General features: G+C 40.0%; 1 protein-coding gene across 1 annotated transcript in view; it reads right to left on the bottom strand.

The window, feature by feature from the left end:
* The window catches only part of LOC120926622 (dynein beta chain, flagellar outer arm-like), a 533844-nt gene that overhangs the window by 52616 nt on the left and 453421 nt on the right, over nt 1-27807 (bottom strand). Inside the window, 3 exon segments of the mRNA XM_040336739.1 lie at nt 7965-8121; nt 17261-17438; nt 22499-22683. Of these exon segments, the coding sequence (XP_040192673.1) occupies nt 7965-8121; nt 17261-17438; nt 22499-22683 (520 nt within the window).

Genomic DNA, 27807 nt, shown 5'->3' with positions numbered 1-27807 from the left:
GAGGGCACAATCCAGCCCATCTTGAAAAAACCTAACCTGGATCCCAAGGACCCAACTCACCGCCGTCCCATAACAGGCCTAAACGTTCTCTCCAAGATAATGGAGAAAGTAGTGGTACAACAGCTGCAACAGCATCTAGATACCCACAATCTACTGGATCCATTACAATCAGGCTTCCGTCCCGGACACGGGACAGAAACGGCCTTACTCAAAATATGGGACGATGCCCTCGAGGCCGCAGACGAAGGAGAATCTTGTCTCCTGGTTCTGCTGGACCTAAGCGCAGCCTTTGACACGGTAGACCATAAACTGTTACTGATGCGACTAGCCAAGGTAGCAGGAGTCGCAGAAGGTGATTTACCATGGTTTTCTTCCTTTCTTGAAAACCGATCACAAACAGTTAAATTGGGTTCTTTCACGTTGGAAAAGCGCACGGTGTCATGTGGAGTCCCCCAAGGATCCCCCCTGTCACCGGTGCTTTTCAACATCTATCTTCGCCCTCTCTTTGATATTATCAGTAGCCAAGAACTACTCTATCACTCTTATGCAGACGATACGCAACTGTATTTTCGCATTTGCAACAAAAAGGATCATCATCCCAGTTTAGAGAAATGTCTCTCTTTGATAGAAAACTGGATGACTAAGAGTTATCTTAAACTCAACAGTTCAAAAACAGAACTCCTTATGTTTCACGCCAGCCGAAAGAGTCAACTGGCAACAACCTGGACAACCCTGCCCATTCTGGGCCAAATCATCACCCCTAGCTCCAAAGTCAAAAGTCTTGGGGTCATCTTCGACACCTTCATGACAATGGACGCACAAATAGGGTCAGTAGTCAGCGGAGCGCACCATCTGTTGCGCCTACTACGCAGACTTATTCCATTTATCCCCAAAGAAGACGTAGCAGTCGTGGTGGGAGCAATCGTGAATTCCAGACTGGACTATGCTAACGCCCTGTACCTCGGACTCCCAAAGTACCAAATTGCTCGTCTGCAAGTCGTTCAGAATACGGCCGCCAGACTGGTGACTGGGAAAAAAAATGGGAATCAATCTCACCTTCGTTGAGAACCCTTCACTGGCTGCCAGTAAAAGACAGAATTGCATTTAAAGCACTCTGCCTGACACATAAGTGCATCCATGGGAAGGCTCCGCAATATCTTTGCGACAAGATAGAACCTCACAATTCGAATCGCGTTCTGCGATCCACCGACCAAAATCTGGTCAGGGTACCAAAAACCAAATACAAGTCCAAAGGAGAAAGAAGGTTTGCTTTTCAGGGTCCTAGACTATGGAACGCTTTACCAACCAGCATTCGGTTGGAGGAAAACCACCTGACTTTCAGAAGACAGATCAAAACTCTGCTCTTTTGATGTCATGAGACACGAACAACTAGCGCCCAGAAGCGATTTAGTTTGCATGCGCCGCGCTTTATAAGTTTTTCATTCATTCATTCATTCACCCTCCCCAGCAGGGTTGCCAACTTTCAGTAAATGTATGAACAGTTAGTAAAATCTGGAATGTTTGCAACTATCCATGAATATCCATTACATACATGCAGTCTGTATGTCCATAATGGACATTCATGGACAGATGCCAAAAATTATGTATTTTACTAACGCTTCGTAAATTTACTAAAAGTTGGCAACCCTGCTCCCCAGATTGGCACTCCAGCAAGCAGAGTGGAGAGAGGTGACTGACAGTCACTGTTTTATGCTCTAAGCAGACCGAGTACTGAGCAGTCAGTGGTCATGTAATAATTTAGTTCTCCGGTTTAAAGCCAATGTGGGACAGCTGCAGAATCACACCGATGCTGCAGAATAGAAGTATGTGTGTTTAATTTTATGAATTTCAAAGCTTCTCCTTTAATCACTTGCCAAACAGCTCACGCCGATATACATTGGCAAAGTGGCACAGGTGAGAAAAACAATGTACCTGTACGTCATTCTGTCTTTGGCGGCTAGCAGGTGTGTGCCCCTGGAGTGTGCCTGCGGGTCCCGCGGACTCGATGTCCACTGGTGGCCCGTGATCGTGGCATGGAGAGGCAGAATGGGGAGATGCCTATGTACACAAGGCATTTCCCTGTTTTGCCTAGTAACATGACAGGGATCTACTGCTCCCAGTGATCAGGGGCAGTGATCTCTTTCATGTTCTAGTGAGCCCATCCCCCTACAGTTAGAACATGCTAAGGGAACACACTTAATCCCTTGATCACCCTGCCAGTGACATTTATACAGTAAGCAGTGTCTTTTTATGGCACTGATCGCTGTAGAAATGTCAATGGTCCCAAAATAGTGTCAAAAGTGTCCAATCTGTCAGTCACAATGTCACAGTCATGATAAAAATTGCAGATCACCATCATTACTAATAAAAAATATTATAATAAAAATGCCATAAATCTATACCCTATTTTGTAGATGTAACGAGCCCCTGCTCGCACGGTTCCACTCTCCCAACACGCATCTGCTACTATTGGATCAGATTGCAGATCGCAACGTCTGATAGTTCGATCATCTGATTCTCCGGGATTCTAACTACATCTATGTGCCATTTGAATTCATTTGTGATAGCTCAGAACAAACACCAGGCAGGCTGTATGTAAGTTCAAACAGGAATCTTCCTTTATTGGATGCACACACACACTTTTAGACATAGCAGTTTGAACACCCTGCCCCCACAACCACTTTCCTATTGGTCTTTTGTAAAGTACATTGTAGTTCTCAATTAGGTCCTCTTGGTCATGCAAATGAGGACTTGAAACAGGGTCAGCAGGGATTGGTCCAGTAGCTTGAATAGGAGGACTGATATGTGTAATGACACAGAAGCCCCAGGGGGTAATTAAAGTACATAAACAGTCAAACACAGAACAATGCTTTTCTTCCAGACCATGGAGCAGTCTGGAGGGGGGGTAACCTTAAGACAGGGCAGAAAACTCACAGATTCAAAGGAGAAATACTTCAGTATTCCAAGGTTCCTGACAGTAGACACGCAAACCAATCAGTATACACTTATTGCAATTTTTTTACCAAAAATATGTAGAAGAATACATATTGGCCTAAACCGAGGAAGATTTTTTATATATATATATATATATATATATATATATATATATATATATATATATATATATATTGGGGATATTTATTATAGCAAAAAGAAAAAAATATTGCTTTTTTTTCCAAATTGACGCTCTTTTTTGTTCATAGCGCAAAAAATAAAAACCGCAGAGGTGATCAAATACCACCAAAAGAAAGCTCCAATTATGGGGGAAAAGGAACGTAAATTATTTGGGTACAACGTCACACAACCGCGCAATTGTCAGTTAAAGCGATGCAGTGCCGTATCGCAAAAAAGGGTTTGGTCAGGAAGGGGGTAAATCCTTCCAGGGCTGAAGTGGTTAAATAAGATGCTTGGGGAATGCACTGACCCTGCCTGTGAAATGGCACATCTGTGCAATCTATACAACCTTTTGCAGCAAAACTGACATTTTCAAAGAAAAAATGTGTTTAAATTGCCGGCAAAATGGTATCATGTTCAGTTTGTAAACAGAGAAGCTGGGGATTCAATTCATTTTTACCAGATACTTATCCTAGATGAGGGTCTCATATAGATGTTAATGGGGAACCCCACAGAAAAAAATAAACTGCAAGCACCCCCCAATCCATACCCGGCACTTAAGATCAGGTATTCATTTTTTAGGGAGGCACCCATGCAAAACAAAAAATGGAGAGATGTTCCCTCTACATTTTACACCAGACCTTTCAGATCTTAATAAGCCCCCTCACCCACATACCCTTACAACCACTGGGTCAGGGTTAAGTAGAAGAGGCCCTTGTCCTCATCAATATAGGGAAAACCTGCTTTGCCAAGTGTTGAGGGCATGTGGCCCTGGAAAGCTACCCCCCATGTGCATTGCTTCCTTTTTGTGAAATACCTAACAGTCCTCCTGCTTTCCTGTTTCAAACTGACCACACTAGTTATGTAAGCTCATCCAACCAGTGTGGTTAGTTTTCTTCTTTGCATTCTACCTGGGAGCAAAGCCTGCCTGTAATCCGATGGTTAGACACACCCCCTTGCACAGCACCTGTGTCCTGGTGTTTCTCTGCCTCCTGACACACCTCCCTGCATTCTCCACCCCCAGCTCTGTAAGCCCATTTCAGCTGAAAACAAAGAGCATGTGATCACTTACAAAAAATAAGAAAATGTATTTATAAAATATACACATGTTATCATTTTTTTTTAAAAATATACACATTTTTGACCATGCTTTTATATTTTGAACTGAACAGTTTTTTTTTACAAGGTAAGGGTTCACATACACTTTAGGAACTCAGTAGTGCCATTGATAATGGATGGATTCTTGGAGGGTTTCATTTCAGCTAGGTTGCAATGGAATGCTGGGAGCCTGTTTCCCCTTATGCTCACTAGACTGTGATAAACAAAACTTCAAAGCAGCAGTGCCACTTACCACCTATATATATTGTCCATATACTGTAATTATCTAGTATGCTGTCAAAAATGGTAGTTCTAAATCTATTTATTTTAAGGGGCCACATTGCCAAAGGTGTGTAAAACTGCACATACCAGATGAAAATGACATGCATTAACCTTCATTTATTTTAAGTAAGTTGCCATGAGTTTCACATGCATTGTGCTGCAAGGACCCAATCAGTTTGAATGGAAAAAAATGTAGGTCAGTGTATCAAGAATGCATCATGGTAGACTTTTTTCCAAAGTGCCTTAGTATAACATAATGGAGGAAAGGGTCTGAACTAAAACTAAAACAAACAGTTTTCTCCTGTCCCAGTTTTTCCTTCCAGTTTAGGAAAATGCAGAACAAGCATGACAGTGCTCCCAGTATGAAAAGGCTCCTGATAAGCTTACCTTCTATGGAGTTGTGTCATATGCCTGCATTTATCTACAGCGTCTGCAAGGTGGCAACAGCAACATAGATAAGATAGGAACAAAATATTCCAAACCAATATGAAATTATTACACAGAATGAATCACTGATTTGCAATAACTACATAATGGGTTTTTCCCAGCTAGATATATACACAAGTGCCCACTACTTATCTTTACTAAAGTAAGTGCTGTGAGTCTATATTCACCTTCCTGACACAGCTTTAAATTGAACATACCGCCTGACGTTTGTTGCATCTATTACTGAATCTGGAAACCAATGTAATGCTCAGTGAGCCATGCATCACTCAGAATGGATAAGTACAAATGGGTTTTTCGCCTCTAGAGAAATTCAAAGTAGCCTCTAAAACAATATATACAAGATTTTTTTTTTATTACTGGGATTATGGCAACTACCTGGCAATGTGTATCCTGTGAACGCAAGGGACATGGGAAAACACATTGGCTGATTTTATCTTTTATCATGGCTAAACAAAGTGTAGCTAGTAGCTAGATAATAATGTGTATATATATATATATATATATATATATATATATATATATATATATATATATATATATATATATATATATATTTTTGTATGTCTCTATGATGAGTTTATTACTTATTAAATTTACAAGGGGCTCCGGACTGCACTTTTTCTTGATTTTTCTATATGTATATATTGCACACATATGTTTTGCATAGATGTTTTATGTATTCAATTGCCTTTTTCATTGTAAATTTATTTTTATTTTTTTAACGCTTTAGATCCACCATTTATTACATTTTGTTTTTGCAAAGTGAGAAGAAGAATCAAACCTCTCAGGTTTTTACTTATCTCTGTAAACTTATTGGAGAGATGTTTTCATTACTTTCTCATGTATTAGTGTATAGCGTAACAAGAAGTCTGCTGTTTTGACCAGACCCATAATTTCAATAAATGGATCATTGCTAATCTCCAAGGAGGAGTCATTTAAACAGTCAGGGGCAATCATTATTGCACTCATTAATAATTATTGCCATCATCAGGCAAAACTATTCACATGAGCATCAAAAACTCATGCAAGCAGTTCATTCAAAGTGTCTGTGAGGGCAAACCAATGAAAATTCAACTACCATGCTAATTCCTGTTCATACAAATCCAACATAAGCCTAAACTTATGTAAACATATTTTTGTTGGGTGCATTCTGTTGAAATACTATTTGAGAAAAAAGTTCTTGTAAATTGGTAATACAGACTGTACCACTCTACTAAGTTATGTAAAAATCACACTGTGTGCAATCTTGTAGCCAACACACTTTATCAGTTATGTTTTGGGGTAAATCTCAGGCAGAATATTTGTTACAGTTTGTGCTGGGTAAAATTACATAAAAACAATGTTTTCTGTTTTGTCTTTTTTTCATCTTAAAGCTCATCTCTATACGATTGTGGCCACATACTCCCTCACTCATTATTTTTTTCTGTTTCAAATATTTTATAATTATCAACAAAATATCATTAACAGAGCATGTGCAATTCTCATTCATATTTTCTAAACCTGTATCCAGACAAAGGACACTACAATATTTACATATAAGTAACAATTAGTGAATAGCTTTAAAACAAGCTCCCTAGTTGTATGTAATGTGAAGTAATTCATTGCCAAAGGTCCTCACAACGAAGACGGGTGTAACAGCACATAAACCTGTTATGTGGTTTCATCAGAAGGACTGCTTTCCACAGAAAGTGAATGAGAAATTAGGTCATATTCCAGTGCCTCTGTTATGAATTTGAAGAATAATTTCTCCAAAATAGCAGAATAGGTGAACAGGAGTGGAGACCAGTGATCCAAAGCTGCAGTCAGTGCCTGCTCCTGCAGTTAACCCCATTGTAATGTCATCATGTCACTGCAATTCTGAAGCCTGAGAGCACCCTGCTGCTGGGCAGCCAGTGGAAAATGTCCATATCACCCAGAAAGGGATGTAAATCCAAAAATGGACCTTCCCACTCTGCTGCAGAGAAAACTTAGGATCCATGGAGTCACATGACCACATATTTAGGTAAGGCTTTTAAATTATGATTTTTTTTATAAAATGCAGAGATTAGTTAGACATTGATGGTAAATGTGGTAAAGACTGGAGTGTGGTGAAAGCATGTCCAGAGAGGAGCTTTAAAACCTTATAACAAATCAAAGTCCTATCTGAATTTTTTATATATATATTGTAAGGGGTTAGCTCGGTAGCGGGGGTGTGTGACCTCCTGAGTAGGTTCACTACACACTGAATTATACAGAGAGGCAGCCGTGGGTGGTTGAAATAACAAGGGTTATGATTTTTTCTTCCATGTTGCTGGTAACAAGTGCAAGCATCCAAACAGCATAAACAAAACAAAACATAAAATAAACCCTGGCCACTTGGGCCGTCTACCTTCACAACACAGGAACCTACCTATGGAGTCTGGCACAGCCTACTGCTGGTCAGACACGGCTGGTCTTCCAGCAGAAAACAATAGTCTTTTTGATTTTTTTATCACACAACAAAAATATCAATAACCACTTCACCTTCTGAAGTCTTCCTCAGCTCACTGCTCTCCTTAACTCAACAAGCCTCAGGATGCAGCATTGAGCAGTAATCCTCTGGACTACTTATAGATGCCTTAATTTCCTCATTCTGAACAGCTGAAGCTATCCAACGTCCTTAAACCTTTCTGGCTACCTCTGCAGCCGACACCTGATAGTAATTGGTGAATTTTCTAAACAAGGCAGAAATGTATCTCCCGTCTGTGACAACACCCCCAGATTTACCTGACTTCCTGTAACAATATATATATATATATATATATATATATATATATATATATATATATATATATATATATATATATATATACATATATATATATAATGTATGTGGAGAAACATTTTTGATGCAGAAAGTTAGAGAGCAAAACTGAGAAATTTCCAAAACGTGAACAAAATAAATCACTTACTTGTCTGTATGAGGGAGACTCTGGGACTGAATTGATTATAAAAGTAAAAGCTATGGTAAAATAAAGGATAAATATATGCTATATACAACTTACTAGGCAGTCTCTGCAGCTTTCTCAGCAGTACTTGGCAAGAAGGCATCTTTCTGAATATTCTTCAAGGACATGTTGTCAAACAACCAACTAGAATAATGTTCAGGATCCACATGACCAGGTGGAATAGGTATGCTAAGATGGCTGATGGCAATAAATTCTGTAAAGAAACAACAACATACAAAACACAGTGATTACATTTTTTTCATTGCACTATAATGCACTATTAATCATTTCAGCTCTCACACCTGTATAGAATATCTTTCAAATGTTTACTTTGTCTGTGTTGAAGGATGATTATTGAGGTAAACACATGCACAATTATTGTAGGTCAGCACCACTTACCAACTGTTACCACCTGCTTGGAAACAGGTATCAGCCCTACTAAACGTCTAAAGGGGAACCGTCCACAACAGACTGTGGATTCAGCTTTAAACCCCCCCCCCCCCCCAACACTTTATATTCATTTGCTTTTATGCAGACTAAAAATTGTATGGCTGATTCAAATGGGTCCCAGTAACAAATTAAGTTACTGTGTCTCTTTCAATAAAGATGTAGAAGATGGACAAAAGTGGTATGTAAATGAAAAGTTATGCACAACAAATATGGTCACAGCATAATGAAATATGCCTTTAAATATTGTGCCTGGGGAGTCCCATTTGTCTGCCTGTGGCGCATCTGGCACTATATGCTCTCCACTAAGGATGAGCTCCGGCGTGTTCGCACAGTCCATGTGCAGAGCCCGCCAGGAAGTCGAAACCACGCTGCGCTAATCACAGGCAGTGTGATTAGCGCAGTGTGGTGCCGAATTCCTGGCGGGCTCTGCATATGGACTGTGCGAACACGCCGGAGCTCATCCCTGCTCTCCACTGTATTATATATACTACACTGACTGCACTATATACTCTGAACTGTATTAAATATACGTCACCCACTTTACACTATAGTCTGAACTGTATTATATATACCAGTGGTCATCAACTCTGTCCTCAGGGCCCACTAACAGGCCAGGTTTGCAAAATAACCGAAACACATCACAGGTGAAATAATGTGCTGCTTAGTGATTGCTGTATTCTAGTCTGCATCTCCCTAAGGTAATACATAAAATCTGGCCTGTTAGTGGGCCCTGAGGACAGGGTTGATGACCACTGATAAGTACTACACAGACTGCGCTATTTACTCTGAACTGTAAAATATATACTACATGGACTGCACTATATACTCTGAACTGTATTTTATATACTACATGGACTGAACTAAATACTCGGAAATGTATTATATATACACTGCACTGACTGACTGCACAATACACTACCTGTCTAATCTCCATTCATTCACTATATACAGCCGTTGTGTAAGCAGCAGACTTATATATTGTGGGGTGTGGTCTTAGCCCCTAATCCATGGTTGGCCACCCGGCCTTTTGCCAATCATGGCTCTCACAGCACGATGTGCTGTGATTGGCCAAAGCATGCAGGTCAGGTGCATGCTTTGGCTAATCGGCAGCCATCAATGCACTGCGATCTCGCAGTGCATTATGGGCCCTCCACGGCAGGCGAACTTGCCACGAGCACCCCATATGTTTATTTGTTCTACAAACAAAGGAACAGCTGATTTATGAGTCAAACTTACGTTTGACTCGAACATCGAGTCCATTCCTATTAGTGATAAATATTTCTTCGTCCTAAAATGTAGTACATTGAAAATGTGAAGTCCCAGCATGGATGAAAAAGGTTTAAATTGTAGTTAAATTTGCAACAAAAAAACCTGCATAGCAATGTTGGTTTCAGTTTTTCCAACCAGTCCTCTAAAATGTGAATCAAATGCAGTACATCTTTCATTTGATGGCTCTGAGGAAAAATAATGATAGCTTTTACAAGGACAATTTGTTATTTATTCCTTAAAAGCAAGATGCAATTGAAAGCTGAATGGATAGTAATGTTTAATTCCAGACAGCTTTCCATTTCACAAAACCGGTTTCAGAATTGATTTTGCACTACGTGTGCAGAAATGCTGACTGACGGTATCACATAGGACCAATAAATCTACTGTCTATTTTGTTAAGTTCTTATTCATCTTGAAGTATATCTATATTACAAGAATAACAATAGGATAGCAAAGCAGGACAAATAAATCCTGCTAATGATACCAAGACATTCCAAAAAAAAACCATTCTCTATATTTCTGGGGGGACCTTAGTACAACAGCTTGAAATGAAATGCACTCTGAACTAAAATTAAAAGTATGCAAATAGAAAATTGTAAACCTCTTTAATGATTTATTTAAGAGTGTGGTAAACCTCTGCACACATTTCTGACCAATCCACAAATAGCAGAGCTTGTTTACCATAGAGTAATTTCTCGGTACAGGGGATTGTTAATCCAGTGCTGCAGATTAGAGATGTACAGAACTGTTCGCCGGCGAATAATTTCTCTGCGATTTTTGCGCGTTCGCGTTTGCCGATGCGCGCGAACATATGTGATGTTTGATTCGCCTCCTATTAATTAACATTGAGCAAACTTTGACCCTCTACCTCACAGTCAGCAGACACATTCCAGCCAATCAGCAGCATACCCTCCCTCCCTGACCCTCCCACCTCTCGGGCAGCATCCATTTTAGATTCATTCTGAACCTGCATTCTTAGTGAGAGGAGGGATAGTGTTGCTGCTGCTGAATTTATAGGGAAATCTATAGCTAGGCTAGTGTTTTCAGTGTCCACTCCAGTCCTGAAAGACTCATCTGATCTCTGCTGTAAGGACAGCACCCCAAAAAGCCCCTTTTAGGGCTAGTATATCAGTCAGCTTTTTTTTTCCTGTAATCTAATTGCCGTTGCCTGCTAGGCAGCGTGTGTGTCAGGATCACAGCGTACACTGTGCCCAGTGCCACCCACCACTCATCTATCTTGGTGGCACAGTAGAGAACATTTAAAAATATATATATTTATTACTGCAATATAATAGTAGTCAGTTGCCTGGCTGGCAGCGTGTGTCAGGGTACAGCGTACACTGTGCCCAGTGCCACCCACCATTCATCTATCTTGGTGACACAGTAGATAACATTTAAAAAAAATTTTATTATTGCAATATAATAGTAGTTAGTTGCCTGGCTGGCAGCGTGTGTCAGGGTACAGCGTACACTGTGCCCAGTGCCACTCATCTATCTTGGTGGCACAGTAGGTAACATTTAAAAAAAATATAAATTTATTACTGCAATATAATAGTAGTCAGTTGCCTGGCTGGAAGCCTGTGTCAGGGTACAGCGTACACTGTGCCCAGTGCCACTCATCACTCATCTATCTTGGTAACACAGTAGATAACATTTAAAAAAAATTATTACTGCAATATAATAGTAGTCAGTTGCCTGGCTGGCAGCGTGTGTCAGGGTACAGCGTACACTGTGCCCAGTGCCACCCACCACTCATCTATCTTGGTGGCACAGTACATAACATTTAAAAAACCCCAAAAATGTACTGCAATAGAATAGTAGTCAGTTGCCAGCGTGTGTCAGGCTCATAGTGTAAACTGTGCCCACTTGCCCAGTGCCACCACTCATATATCTGGTGGCATAGTATATTAAATTTAAAAAGAAAAAACACAATTGTGACTGCAATAGAATAGCAGTTAGTTGTCTGCAGGCGTGTGTCAGGCCTACAGCGTCTACTCTGCCAACTTCTGCCAGTGCACAGTGCCACTCATATCTGGTTTCACAGTAGCTTGCATGCATAGTACAACTATACAAATAAAAAAGGGACTGACAGTGGGCGATACATTTGACTAAAGGCCTGATGAGATGAGCTTCCTTGGGCTACAAATGGTCCACACGCTGCTGTATTTTATCTCTGCATGCTGGATGACTTGCGTGACGTATCTGCCACCAAATAGGGTTCAAGCCTTAATGTTTTAGTGCACTTTCTGCCTGGAAAACATCAATTTTTCTGGCCGCTCCTACAGCACCAGCTGCAACAATACCTACTTTTTCAGGCATGTAGGCGTGTACATGCCTAATTTTTCTGGCCTCTGGTGCTGCAATGTGACTGCAAAAAAAAAAAAAAAAAAAGGCATATACAGGTGTCAATTCCCCTTCGTGATCATTACCTTGTTGTGGTGAAGGGGCTTGCGTATCACAATGAAGTGACCACCTCTATGAGTGTGTGCAATGGCAATGTTGGCACACCCCAGATGATAAGTTCGTTGCTTCATTGTGAACAGACCAAAAACGATCGGCTGGATAATTTTGCATAGAAAAAACATTAATTTTCTTTGTGATCATTAAAGCCTACTAGGCCAACAATAGGCCCACACTGCAGAATCATTGTTTTCTGAGTCACTTAACTGTCACTGAACTACCTCAGCACGACCATAGGCTTTGAAAAACCCCCATCACCTGCAATCTCCAAAACTTTCATTGACGTCAGTGAGGACAAAGAACAGGACATGGCTAGCTTGGTATCCAACCGTGTGTAAATGGGGCGTTTGCGGTTGTGCAAATGGACTGCTTGCAGGTGTTTGCGGTGCGTTAAATGGAGAGTTTGGTCTGTCACTGTGAACCCTAACCCTATTACAGACAGTGTTAGGGTTACAGATAGGGTTAGGGTTACAGATAGGGTTAGGGTTAGGGTAGGGTTAGGGTTACAGATATGGTTAGGGTTAGGGTTACAGATAGGGTTATAGACTGTAACCCTAACCATATCTGTAACCCTAACCCTGTCTGTAACCCTAACCCTAACCTAACCCTAAGCCTTACACTACCTGATCGATATAACATCATACCTGATGTTTTAAAGCACATTATTCCAAACAATTTATGAATGTTAGGTGATTTATGCCCTTTATGGATTAAAAACGGACTCTACGACAACTACGTAATTTTCCATGGGAGTTTTGCCATGGATCCCCCTCCGGCATGCCACAGTCCAGGTGTTAGTCCCCTTGAAACAACTTTTCCATCATTATTGTGGCCGGAAAGAATCCCTGTGGGTTTTAAAATTCGCCTGCCCATTGAAGTCTATGGCGGTTCACGCATTCGCGAACATATGCGCAAGTTCGCAATCGCCGTTCTCGAACGCGAAATTTTAGGTTCACGACATCACTACTGCAGATGTGTCCATGCTGGCTGGTCCCTACAATGATGTGATCACTGCAGTCTCTCCTCTGGATCCTGAAAGGACCCTGCTGCTAGACAGCTAATAGGACGTTTCCTACCTACTGTGCATGAATTAGAGAAGTCCCGGAAATGGAATGTCACATGGCACACATTTGAGTGAGTAAAAAGATCACTTAAGTACCTTTTTTATTTTCTATGCCAGCAATTTGTGGGGAGGTGCAGCATGGTGTGGCAGAAGTAAGCACATAGAGTCCTGTTGCAGAGAACATATCTTGTATTAATGTAGAATCAAGTAATGCATAACAAACATGGCAAGGAGGGACCTGACTGGGAAGACTCACAGCATGTAACAGAAATGTGTAGCAGGGCAGGTCTCAGCTGTGCCGCCAGCATTGGTCTTGAGAGGTAGAATGCAGCCTGGCTGGTCCAGACCCAATTGGAGAAATGTCCAGAAGGATAGTGTGTTCCTATCCTTTCCCCACTCATCTGGAACCTCTCTCTGCTGCCAATTACTGTCCCTGTCAGATGGGTCACCTGTCCCTACACTACCCACATGTGAAAATGTGTGCTAATTAAGTCTGGGAGCCAGGGCCAAAGATAGGCTCTGTCTGACCCAAGATGGCTTCTAAAGCCAGATGGGGTGGCAGCATCAAATCAAGTAGCTTCTCCAGTGATCCTGGAAACCATGAAGGAACCATGTTCTTCTTGACTTCCTCTCCCCCTGCAATGCTGCTGCGGATTAGCGCCAACTGCAGTGGAGAAAGTAGACTACACCTGCCTACAAATTAGAGGAGCGTGAGTGGAGGGTTGTGTGGAAAGGCTGGCAGCCTGGAGAGTAGCCAAAAGAGAAATTATAGTTGTTTTTAAATATCTCTATAAGTACACATTAACAAGATACATTTATCCTCTTTTTTAACCTTAATTCATCCTATGCATTAAGGTGAAAAAAACATCTGATAATTACCGGCCCCCCAGCCCCCCATTTTACTTACCTGAGCCCTCGAAAGTCCCGCGTCAAGAACGTGCTGGAACTCGGCCTGGGCTTCTCAGCTCTTCATTGATAGCAGTGCAGCCATTGGCTCCCGCTTTTGTCAATCAAATCTAATGATGCAGTTGCCAGGGGGCGGGGCCAAGTCCGGCATTCGTGTCTATGGAGTGCACCCGCAAGGTAACCCCTAGGGAGAGCGCTTCCCAGAGGGGGTTATCTAATGCGGGGAGGAGCCGAGACAGTAGCCGAGGGACCGCAGAAGACAGCGCTCGGGGCCACTCTGTGAAAAACGAATTGCACAGTGGAGGTAAGTAAGACATGTTTGTTATTTTTTTTTGTTTAAACCTTTAGTACCACTTTAATATAATTAATCTTATCAAATGTAATGAAAACTTTGGAGTTGATTTACTAAAGGCAAATAGACTGTACTTTGTAAGTGTAGTTGTACTCTGCAAATGCAGTTGCACTAATTTTTCTTAGTAAATATAATGTGGTAAAGCTTAACTTTGTAAAGAATACTCAAACATTTGCAAGGGAAAATAAAAAAATTACTTTTGCTTGCACATATTTGAATGATAGAAATCAGCAGAGTTTTGCCACATTACAATTTGTTAATTCTGACACAACTGAAATGCCTGGTTGGAATTTTGAGGGGAACCCTGTGCTGTTTTTTCATAGTTTTTTTAATGTTTTCTGTCATTTAAAAAAAGTTTCCTTAGGATTTCAAATCAGATCATTATTCAGGTATGCAGCCTGGGTGGCCATTAAGGGGTGGCGGTGAGCCTGCCCCCTTCCTAAACCAAACCAGATCACATGCCTTCAACTTTGGGAGGGCACCTTACAATAGGCAGAGTGGTTCAATGGCAGCCCAGATACAAGGTAGGCAAGGTTCAGAGTAGTCAGGATCCAATCCATAGTCAAAATGCAGGCTGAATTCAGAGAATAGTTGATATCTGATCCAATGTCATAAACAGGGGAATCCAAACAGTAGAGCAGGGCAGACAGACAGAGAGCTTGAGCATGTATTACATACGCTATATCACAAGCATGAGGCTGCAGGCTTGGCTGGCTTGGATCAGGTTTGATCTCCACCCAGAGACTGACTACATCAATCACCTTGAGGGTGGACAGATAGTTAGGCAGAATGTATCGCAGCCAATAGCAGGATGAGAATGAGGACCATAGTAATGGACAGAAGCACAATATGCTCCTGAGATGATTAGTGAAATATTCCTAAATTGATTATTCAAGAAGGTCTCTATACAAACGACAATATTTCAATAGCTTTGCCACATGCAGTATTTCTATTGATTGTCCTAGGAGTGTCAAGACCTACAGTGCACCGGTATAAAAAGAAACGTGGAGAATATGTAAAGAGTATTTGCTGAGTTACTGACTTGGAGAATATTTGCTGTGTCACTGACTTGGAATAAGCATGCTGATTACAAATTCAGAGTAAAATTAGTACTCTTAGGCAGGCCATACATGGGTCGAATTTTTAAAGAATTTTCTTTCGAAAATCTTATATAGGAATTGTCGCTCGTATTTCGCACCAACAGCCGATTTTTGTGCGGCCATCGAAATTGAGTAATCGGACATGGAAATTTTTTGAAATACGAACAAATTTCTAATCAATGATGGGATAATTGTGCTAGAAATGTAAATCGAAAAAGAAATGCGCATGTGCAAGAAAATAAAATTCCCGGATAGAAAATAAAATTCCCAGCCACGAAAATAATTTTCTGTAGCAACAGAAAGTGAAATTGAAGGCTTGGTTGGCCGAATTTCAAAATCAATGGTGGCAACATCGGATCACAAAATGAACAAATGTTCTGATTTTCTGAAGAAAATTATTTCAAAATTCGACCATGTATGTCCTTTTGACCCCATACACACTATTAGATTTTCTACAGATTTTTGTCTTCAGATTTACCAAAACCATGTAGTGCAAGGGCTTGCCTGATTGCATACAAATTGAAACTCTTAAAATTTGAACTCATATTATATGGTCTTGGTAAATTTGAAGACAAAAATCTGCAGAAAATCTAATGTGTGTATTATTAATCTTAATACTTATGCCTCGTACACACAAAAGTTCCCGTCGGAAATCCAGAGGGGAAAGCCAAGAACCTGCTCGGTTCAGTCTTTCCCCTACACACGGACAATTTTCCAGACAGGAAAACTGCAACGGAGCTTTTGCCGGGAATCCCGGCTGTGTGTATGCTCCATCGCAGTTCTTGCCATATGAAAACTGGCAAAAACCGCCGGGCAAATGGTTCTCTTTTTTGTCCAGCGTTTTTTGTGCAGTTTTCCCATCAGAAAAACTGTGAGGAGCATACACACGGCCGTTGGGAAAGCTGATTGTGTGTACGAGGCTTTAATCTGTGCAATTGTTCCATTTTTTTTTTACTTTGTAAGTGTTAAGCCCACTGAAGCATCATGACGGCCAGGGGACTAGCATTTTTGGAAATGGCAGTCACATTTTCTCAGTACATGTTTCCATTAAAGTGAAACTCCACTTTTGGTGTAAAATAAGTGATTCTCTCCTGGCTAATTATATACACTTCAGAGATTTTGGCAGCTTTCACTGCTGAAGGTTACCTGTATTTTCTAGCCATCTCTGCCTTACAGGGGTGGCTAAGTGGGAGCATCTGTGTGCTATAGTTCAAACATTAGTCTCTGTGCTGTTAAAAAAAAATCCTTGCATCCCTTTTAAATGAGCAATATCTTTGGCCAGTTTTTCTCCAACAATATAAAGCTCCAGTGTTCCCCATGGATGTCCTGCTTGAAATATATGCTCAAGCCCGCACATGAATACAGTATATAAAGATTTGTTCCCAGTAATCTAGATTTAAAAAATTGCAGTTTATCAAAGATGTCACTTGCTTGTGATTGCAAGACTAAACATTGTTACAAACATACTGCTTTAGCATAAAAAAAAAAAACAGTGTCTGGGGCAAAGAGAAACAAACTCCAACATGGAAGGACAAAATAGTGTCAAAATTAGATGCAGATCATGCTGTCTTTCAGTTAGTACATTTACTCCAACAGTATTTGTATTTGAACCCCTGCACCTTGAATTATGAGAATCCAACAGTTTTCTAACATCTAGAGAGTCCTGTCCACATTAGAACATGAAATATATAATTAATATACAATAATTTTTTCTTTGGATTATCCCTGTGTTTTTGCATATATTGTGACTTACCTTTTTCATTAAATGAAGATGAAATGATCTCATGCACTAGAGCGCCAATATAATTTGCATCCACAGATGTTAGCGACAGTCCAGAATATACAGAGTTCACTTCCTCTACCACAGCATCATAAAAGTTGTTATTGCAATCTTTCATTCTCTCATAGGTAGAAAGGATGGCATTAAGGGCCTAAATGAAAAACCATTGTTGTGAATCAATTTTACTCAGAGCAAATAACTGTAACTGTAAATACAATGTGTAATTACAAGCTGGTAGGGTGTAGTTCACACAAAAATAATAGTACAAAAACTGATCAAAGTTCACATTAGAAGACAATAGCAATAACGTTAATTAGTTCATTGCAGAGGAAGAAAACAAAACGTGCTTTGGATAAACAGCCTAAAAAGGTGCTTGAATTTAAATTTGATCTGATTAGTAGTATTAGTAGTATTACTGAGTATGGCAGTGAATTATTATCGCCAATGGATTTCTCCTTTGCATCAGGTAAACTGCAGGCAAATCATCTCATCTCACTTTCTCTGTCTTTTAAGTTTAATGTAGGTACATGTTCAAGCTCTTATAGCCTATTTGAAGGATGATATTATGACAGTTACAGTGCATGCACTTATAATAATTTTAATTAATGTTACATTCTGTGTTCTGCTAATGAAACCCTGACTCAAATAATTGTTGTTTTATATCTGTCTTAAATTATTATATGGGGAATTTTGGGATGCCCAGGGCCGCCATCAGGGGGGTACAGGCAGTACACATGTAAGGGGCCCGGATGGCAACCCCCTTTAAAAAAAAAGGGCCCACAGGGCCCCAGATGGCAACTCACCTTTTTTTTATTTATTTTTTATAATTTTTTTTTTGTTTATTATATTTTTATTTAATTTTTTATTAAAGGGACAATATTTGTTTAGGGGTACGGGGGGCCCAGAGATCCCCAGGGCCACAGATGACAACCCCCCTTTTTTGTTTATTTTATATATATATATATATATATATATATATATATATATATATATATATATATATATATATATATATATATTTATTATTATTATTATTATTATTATTATTATTATTATTATTATTAAAGGGCCCAGAGGCCTCCAGGGCCCCGGGTGGCAACCCCCCTTTTTTATATTATTTTATTTATTTTATATATATATATATATATATATATATATATATATATATATATATATATTTGTTTTTATTAAAGGGCTCAGAGGTCCCCAGGGCCCCATGTGGCAAACCCCCTTTTTTTATTTTTTATAAATGTTTATTTATTTATTTTTTTATTTACTTTTATTAAAGGGCCCAGAGGTTTATTTTTTGTATCATTATTATTTATTATTATTATTATTATTATTATTATTATTATTAATATTATTTATTTATTTAATTTTTTTTTAATATATTTTTTTTTATTTTTTATTAAAGGGCCAATATTTTTTTTAGGGGTACGGGGGGCCCGGAGATCCCCAGGGCCACGGATGACAACCCCCTTTTTTTATAATTTTTTTTTTATATTTATATATATATATATATATATATATATATATATATATATATATATATATATATATTTATTTATATGTATATATATTTTTTATTATTATTATTATTATTATTATTATTATTATTATTATTATTATTATTAAAGGGCCCAGAGGTCTCCAGGGCCCCGGGTGGAAACCCCCCTTTTTTATAAAAAAAAAATATTTTTTTTTATATTATTTTTTCTTTTTTATATATATATATATTTGTTTTTATTAAAGGGATCAGAGGTCCCCAGGGCCCCATGAGGCAAACCCCCTTTTTTTATGTTTTATAAATGTTTATTTATTTATTTTTTTATTAAAGGGCCCAGTGGTCCCCAGGGCCCTGGATGGCAACCCCCCCCTTTTTTTTTATAAATGTTTATTTTTATTTATATATTTTTTTATTTACTTTTATTAAAGGGCCCAGAGGTTTCTTTTTTGTATCATTAATATTATTAAAGGGCCCAGAGGTCCCGGATGCCTACGTTGGGAATTGTGGCTTTGTATGCAACCCCCCTTTTTTGTAATTTCTTTTTATAAAAAAAAAATGGTATATATATATATATATATATATATATATATATATATATATATATATATATAATTATTTATTTTTTATTAAAGGACCCAGAGGTCCCCAGGGCCCCAGATGGCTACCCCCCCTTTTTTATATATTTTTCTTTATTTCTTCTGTTTTTGGTAAAGGGCCCCCCCCCGCTTCTCAATTTGCGGCAGCCCCCCCTTCTCAATTTCAGGCGGCAGCTCCCCCCCCCCCGTTTTTCTCTGCTGCAGGGGACCCATGCCTGAAGTTGTGTAAGGGGCCCCATAATTCCTGATGGCTGCCCTGGGGACACCTAATCTCACACAAAATGGAAATGTAAAAGGCTGGAAATGTAATCATTCTTTTAGAGCATTTTAGACAACTGACATTAAATTTGTTCATTTATCTAGTTTAATAGTGAAACTATACTTCCTTAGGAGGTATATTTCTCTTTTTAGCATTGTCACATACTAAATTAACCACTTGCACTCTAAAAGATTTACCCCACTTCATGACCTGGCCATTTTTTGTGATTTTATCTAAATGAACAATTGCGCGGTCACGCAACGCTGTACCCAGAAAAATTTATGTAATACTCTTCCCCCACAAATAAAGCTTTCTTATGGTGGTATTTCATCACCACTAGGTTTTTCTTTGTGCTATAAATAACAAAAGACTGACAAAATGGAAAAAAATATATATAATTTTTTACTTTCTGTTATAATACATATCCAATAAAACAATATTACAAATCTAATTTCTTCAGAAATTTAGTCCAATATGTAATCTGCTACATATTTTTGGTAAAAAATCCTAATAAACATACATTGATTGGTTTGCAAAAAATGTTATAATGTCTACACACTATGGGATATATATATATATATCCTACTACGCAGACTTATTCCATTTATCCCCAAAGAAGACGTAGCAGTCGTGGTGGGAACAATCGTGAATTCCAGACTGGACTATGCAAATGCCCTTTACCTCGGGCTCCCAAAGTACCAAATCGCTCGTCTGCAAGTCGTACAGAATACGGCCGCCAGACTGGTGACTGGGAAAAAAACATGGGAATCAATCTCACCTTCGCTGAGAACCCTTCACTGGTTGCCAGTAAAAGACAGAATTGTATTTAAAGCACTCTGCCTGACGCATAAGTGCATCCATGGGAAGGCTCTGCAATATCTTTGCGACAAGATAGAACCTCACAATTCTAATCGCGTTCTGCGATCCACTGACCAAAATCTGGTCAAGGTGCCAAAAACCAAATACAAGTCCAAAGGAGAAAGAAGGTTTGCTTTTCAAGGTCCGAGACTATGGAACGCTTTACCAACCAGCGTTCGGTTGGAGGAAAACCACCTGACTTTCAGAAGACGGATTAAAACTCTGCTCTTTTGATGTCATGAGACACGAAACATCAAGCGCCCAGAGGCGATTCAGTTCGCATGCGCCGCGCTATATAAGTTTTTCATTCATTCATTCATATATACTGGAATTTTCATTTATTTGCTTTTTATATGATCAATAGCAACGATCAGCAACCTATAGTGGGACTGTGATTATGCGGCGGACAAATGGACACTTATGCCGCGTACACACGATCAGTCAAACTGATGCGAACGGTCTGATGGACCGTTTTCATCGGACCAAACCAATCGTGTATAGGCCCCATCGGTTATTTATCCATAGGTTAAAAAAAATCAATCTTGTTTTAAATTTAACCGATGGATACCTAACCGATAGAAAAAAAAACGATCGTTTGTAGGCACGTCCATCGGTTATAAATCCAGGCATGCTCAGAATCAAGTCGACGCATGCTTGAAAGCATTGAACCACTGACACAATCATTTTTTTAACTGATGGTGTGTAGGCACCACTGACCATCAGTCAGCTTCATCGGTTAACCGATAAAAATGGTCCATCAGACCGTTTTCATCGGATGGACCGATCATGTGTATGGGGCATAACTGACACCTTTGACACTTTGTGGGAATCAGTGACACTAGAACAGCAATCAGTGTTAAAAATATGCACTGTCACGGTACTAAGGAAAATGGCTGTGAAGAGGTTAAACATCTAGAGAGATCAAAGGGTTAAACTATGTACTAAGTGTGTTTTTACTAAGGAATGTAATAGATTATATATATTTATATATATATATATATATATATATATATATATATATATATATATATATACTGTATATATATGTGTGTGTGTGTGTGTGTGTGTGTGTGATTCTGTACAGAACGGCCACCCCGTAGGTGGGGTAGTCATTAAGTGGTTAATTCAACCACTTGCCTACAGGGCACTTTCACCCCCTTCCTGTCCAGGCCGTTTTTCAGCTTTCTGCGCTGTCACACTTTGAATGACAATTGCGTGGTCATGCAACACTGTACCCAAACAAAATGTTTACAATTTTCTTCACTCAAATACTGTAGAGCTGTCGTTTGGTGGTATTTAATCACTGCTGGGATTTTTATTTTTTACTAAAAAAGAAAAAAAGTCATTGCCCTAACAACCAGTGTACATATTGCAGAAAATGGGCAGATACACACACCAGATCCTGACCGTAAATTCTTACTGTTTATACTGTAAAGGTAATAAAGTGTGTTTTAGTGTGCCATATCTGCTTTCCTTTAAGTGGCTGTAAAGGCAGAAGATTTTTTATTTTAATGCATTCTGTCTATCCAGCGATGTGCACAAGTGCCTTGGCCATTCAGGACTCTCCCTTCTGATTGGCTGAGACACAGCAATGGCACAATTGGCTCCAACTGCTGTCAATCAAAGTCAGCTAGCCAATCAGAAGAGAGAGGGGACAGGGCCAAACCGTGGCTCCGTGTCTGAATGGATGCACAGCAGCATCTCGGGCTCAGGTACCCCCATAGCAAGCTGCTTGCTATGGGGGCACTCAACAGGGCCAGAAGCACCAAAGAGGGACCCAAGAAGAGGAGGATCTGGGCTGCTCTGTGCAAAACCATTACATGGAGCAGGTCAGTATAACATGTGTGTTATTTTTTAAGAAAACAAAACAAGACGTTGGTATCACTTTAAAGACATAATAAAGATAGACCATTGAGTGTATGTATGACAGACAGTACATGTAACAATTCTACAATTTAAATATACATGTTACATATTTATATCTAGTGTACCTGGTGTAACTGTACAGGACTCATATCCATTAGATGATTCAACCCAGTTTTGGGAAATATCCACTGTGTTTGGAGAACACCATACAACACACAATTTCCAAAGTAGAGTCTTTGAATGGTAGTTGGCATCTTCTTCACCCTTGAACAAGTCTCTTCATTTATCTGATCCATTGCTGATGTGATGGCTAATTTAACAATTTACATAACAATATAAACAATGTCATTTTTGAGGAACATAACATAGCAATTTTATTATATGAAAGCTTAAAAGCATTATTTGTCTTTCTACATTAAGACATTGCAATTGCTAGTAAGGTTGGCCTTTATCTCGAAGCAATACAAATATATGAAGGGTATTAAATCTGGCTAAAATGGAACACATTTAGGATAAATATTTTCTGGTAACATAGATGGTGCAACGTAATTAAAATATATGTGAACCCATCAATCAAAGCTTGTCCTATTTGATGTTTTAGTAAAAAATAGGGAAGCCGAACACCACCCCATTCGGTTCGCACCAGAACCTGCGAACAGACCAAAAGTTTGTGTGAACTGTAGAACCCTGTCAAAGTCTATGGGACTCGAACGTTTGAAATCTAAAGTGCTAATTTTAAAGGCTAATATGCAAGTTGTTGTCCTAAACAGTGTTTGGGGACCCGTTCCTGCACCAGGGGACATGTATCAATGCAAAAAAAAGTTTTAAAAACTGATTTTTTTCGGGAGCAGTGATTTTAATAATGCTTAAAGTGAAACAATAAAAGAGAAATATTCCTTAAAATTACGTACCTAGGGGGTAGGGTGTATAGTATGCCTGTGAAGCAGCATATTTTTCCCATGCTTAGAACTGTCTCTGCACAAAATGTCATTTCTGAAGGAAAAAAATACATTTAAAATCACTCGCGGCTATAATGAATTGTCGGCTCCGGGCAATTCAGAGAAAAATCATTCATAAAAAAAAGCTTGGGGGTCCCCCCAAATTCAATTGCCAGGCCCTTCAGGTCTGGTGTGGATTTTAAGGGGAACTCCACCCCAAATAAAAAAAAATGACGTGGGGGTTCCCCCCAAATATCCATTCCAGACCCCTTATCCGAGCACGCAACATGGCCGGCCGCAGGAAAAGAGGGGGGGACGAGAGAGCGCCCCCCCTCCTGAACCGTACCAGGCCCCATGCCCTCAACATGGGGAGGATGTCCCCATGTTGATGGGGACAAGGGCCTCATGCCCACTACCCTTGCTTGGTGGTTGTGGGGGTCTGCGGGCGGGGGGCTTATCGGAATCTGGAAGACCCCTTTAACAAAGGGGACCTCCAGATCCCAGCCCCCCTATGTGAATTGGTAATGGGGTACATTGTACCTCTACCATTTTACTAAGAAAGTGTAAAGAATTGTAAAAATAAAACACACACACCGTGGAAAAAGTCCTTTATTAAAAAAAAAATTAAGCGGTGGTAATCCACTCTCGGTCCCCGCTCCAACGTTGTCGGTATTCTGCGATGGGTGATTTTCTCTCCGCCGGGGTCCAGCGATGAGAAGATCTCTTCATCCAGGTCCGGGATCCAGAGTGCACGCATCGCCGGCTGCCTGTCTCCACCGGAGACAGCCTGGCGAATGACGCGGCTTGTGCCAGTGACAGCTCTTATATACTGTAGGTGAGGCGGGGCCACCCGTCACATGACCCGGCCCCCCTCTGACGCAAGGTAGATCCTGGGCTTCCCCAGTGACGTAGTCACAAGGTAGAGCCTGGGGGCCGGGATCTGGGGGTCCCCTTTGTTAAAGGGGTCTTCCAGATTCCGATAAGCCCCCTGCCCGCAGACCCCCACAACCACCGTGAAAGGGTTGTGGGGATGAGGCCCTTGTCCCCATCAACATGGGGACATGGTGCTTTGAGGGGTCACAGACCCCCAAAGCATCCTCCCAATGTTGAGGGCATGTGGCCTGGTACGGTTCAGGAGGGGGGGGCACTCTCTCGTCCCCCCCCTCTTTTCCTGCAGCCGGCCAGGTTGCATGCTCGGATAAGGGGGCTGATGTGGATTTTTGGGGGAACTCCACGTCATTTTTTTTAAAATTTGGGGTGGAGTTCCCCCTAAAATCCACACCAGACCTGAAGGGTCTGGAATGGATATTTGGGGGGAACCCCAGATCATTTTTTTTAATTGACGGCGGGGTTCCCCTTAATATCCATACCAGACCTGAAGGGCCTGGCAATTGAATTTGGGAGGACCCCCACGCTTTTTTTTTCTTTTTTATAAAAGACTTTTCTCTAATTTGCCGGGAGCCGACAATTGATTTTAAATGACTTTTTTTCCTTCAGAAATGACACTTTGTGCAGAGACAGTTCTAAGCAGGGGAAACATGCACTGCTTTACAGGCATACTATACACCCCCCCCCCCCAGGTACGAAATTTAATGGAATATTTCACTTTTTTTGTTTCACTTTAAGCATTATTAAAATCACTGCTCCCGAAAAAAATTCAGTTTTAAAACTTTTTTTTGCATTGATACATGTCCCCTGGGGCAGGACCAAGGTCCCCAAACACTTTTTATGACAATAACTGGCATATTAGCCTTTAAAATTAGCACTTTAGATTTCTTCCATAGACTTTAACTAGGTGTTCCGCAGCTTTTGGAATTTGCCGCAAACACCTCAAATTGTTCGCTGTTCGCCGAACAGGCGAACAGGCAATGTTCGAGTCGAACATGAGTTTGACTCAAACTCAAAGCTCATCCCTAGTAAAAAACAAAACAGCTAGCCACTTTAGTTTTCAATCCCCATTTTGGTTTAGTTTATGCAATTGGTTTATTTTTATGAATTTGATATTTGATACAATTTTGATATTAAAAAAATGTATTGTTAATTTTGTCCTTAATATATTAAAACTGAAATACATTACTGTCAGAAAAAAAAACGACCCAAGAAGGAAAACTAAGAACATTTCTAGAATGTCAAAGTTGACAATTTTTAATGCAATTAAATGTATTTAAGTATTCTGTCCTAGAGCAAAACTAAAAAAAAAATGATCATCCAATGTGATCCTAGTGCAGAAATTGCATTTCATTTTCTTTATGAATTACAGTGGGTATAGAAAATAATCACCCCCCTTTAAAATAATATTTTTTTTTGCTTTGCAGCCTGAAATGAAGACAGACATAGTTTCTGTTTTATCCAGCTGTATTTACTAGTGCAACTTATAACAAGTGAAAGATATAACACCAACAAAAGTTAAAATATAATAAAAATCACTAAGTTGGAAAAAGGATAAACCCCTTGTGTCAGTATTTTGTTGAACCCCTTTTGCATTAATTACAGTCTTTAGTCTGTTGGGATATGTATTTAGTAACTTTGCACATCTAACTTTGCAAGTTTTGCCTGCTCTTTTTTGCAGAACTGCTCAAGTTCAATTAAATTTGATGGTGAGTGTTTGTGGATCGCAGTCTTCAAGTCATTCCACAGATTTTCAATTGGGTTTAAATATGGGCTCTGACTAAGCTATGCAAGGACATTCACATTTTTTCCTTCAACCATTGCGTGGTCATTTTTGCTGTGTGCTTTGGGTCATTGTCATGTTGGAAGGTAAACCTTCTTCCCATTGACAACTTCCTGGCAGAGGGCAGCAGATTTTCCTCAATAATTTGACAGTATTTTGCCCCATCCATTTTTCCTTCTATCCTGACAAGTGCTCCAGTCCCTGCTGCAGAGAAACACCCCATAACAGGATATTACCACCTCCATGGTTTACTGTAGGAATGGTGTTATTTGGATAAATTTCCGCCAGACATATCGTTGGTGTTGAGGCACCAAATCATTAAAATTTAGTCTCATCTGACCATAACTCCTTTTAGCATGAGGCCTCAGAATCTTCAAGGTGCGTTTTGACAAAGCTCAGTCGTGACTGCATGTGGCCTTTCTTGAGAAACGCCTTTTTTCTTGCAATCCTCTTAAAAGCCACATTCGTGGAAAATGTGTGATATTGTTGTCACATTCACACAATGACCACTCTTTGTCATAAGTTCCTGCTACAGAGTTGCTGTAGGTCTCTTGGTAGCCTCTCTGACAAGTTTTCTCCCGGATCTTTCATCCAGTTTGGAGTGACGTCCTGATCCAGGGAGGGTCTGTGTTGTACCAAATACCTTCCACTTCTTAATAATGGGCTTCACTGTGCTTCTAGGCATTGATAAAATCTTTGACATTTATTTTTATCCATCTCCTGATTTGTGCCTGTCCTCAACTTTGTCCTGGAGATCCCGGTGACAGTGCCTCACCACCCATAGATATTTGTTTGTTTCAGTTGCACTGCCAGGGACTGAAATGCTCCAGGAAAGCTCTTTTCAAGCCAAGTTAATCAAAATGACCACAGCTGATTACAATTGAAAGTCAAATGGCTTTGTGTGCTTTTGTAAGGGGGGTTAGCTACACCTAAGTTTTAGGAAGGGGTGATTCTGTTTCTGCATTTTTGTTATTTTTTTCTGACATGTTGGTGTTATATCTTTCACTTTAATGTTATAAGTTGCACTGAGTAAATACAGTTGGATAAAACAAAAACTATGGGCCAAATTCTCAAAAACGCTGCCTAACTTAACTTTCAGCAGTTAAGTTACACAGGCGTTAAATTTCTACCTAAGTGCCCGATCCACAAAGCACTTACCTAGAAATTACACGCCGTGTAACCTAAGTGCCTCCGTCGCAAGGCGGTCGTCTGCTCGAGGGGGCGATTCCTATTCAAATGAGGCGCGCTCCCGCGCCGGACGTACTGCGCATGCGTGTGACGTCATTTTTCCCGACGTGCAGCGCGGGAACGTAATTTACGCCGGGCTTTGTGGATTGCGACGGGACAATAAAGTTGCGACGGGTGAAAAAAAAATACGCGCCGGGAAAAAAAATTCAAATTTAAAAAAAAATTGCGGCGATCGAAAAAAAGGTCTGGTTTTACATGGTGTACTAACTTTACACATTGTAAAACCAGCCCTAATTTAACGCGTGCAAATCGTAACTTACGCAGAAAACACAAAGCTTAAAAGCTTTGTGGATCTGCTTAAGTACTCATTTGCATACGCTAGCCGCCATTTCGACTCGAAATGCCCCCAGCGGCGGATGCGGTACTGCATCCTAAGATCCGACAGTGTAAGTGTCTTACAGATGTCGGATCTTCTGACTATCTTTGGAAAAATCCTTCTGAGGATCGTTTCCAAAGATAGCCACAGGGATACGCAGGCTGAACAGTAGTTCCGCCTGCGTATCTCCTTTGAAGATTTGGCCCTATGTCTTCAGTTCAAGCTGTAGATCAACAAAATGTGATTATTTTAAAGGGGTGG

This window comes from Rana temporaria, chromosome 2 (assembly GCF_905171775.1).
Source record: "Rana temporaria chromosome 2, aRanTem1.1, whole genome shotgun sequence".
NCBI classification, from domain to species: domain Eukaryota; kingdom Metazoa; phylum Chordata; class Amphibia; order Anura; family Ranidae; genus Rana; species Rana temporaria.
The sequence above is the reverse complement of the archived record's forward strand: the minus strand, read 5'-3'. Positions and strand labels throughout refer to the sequence as shown.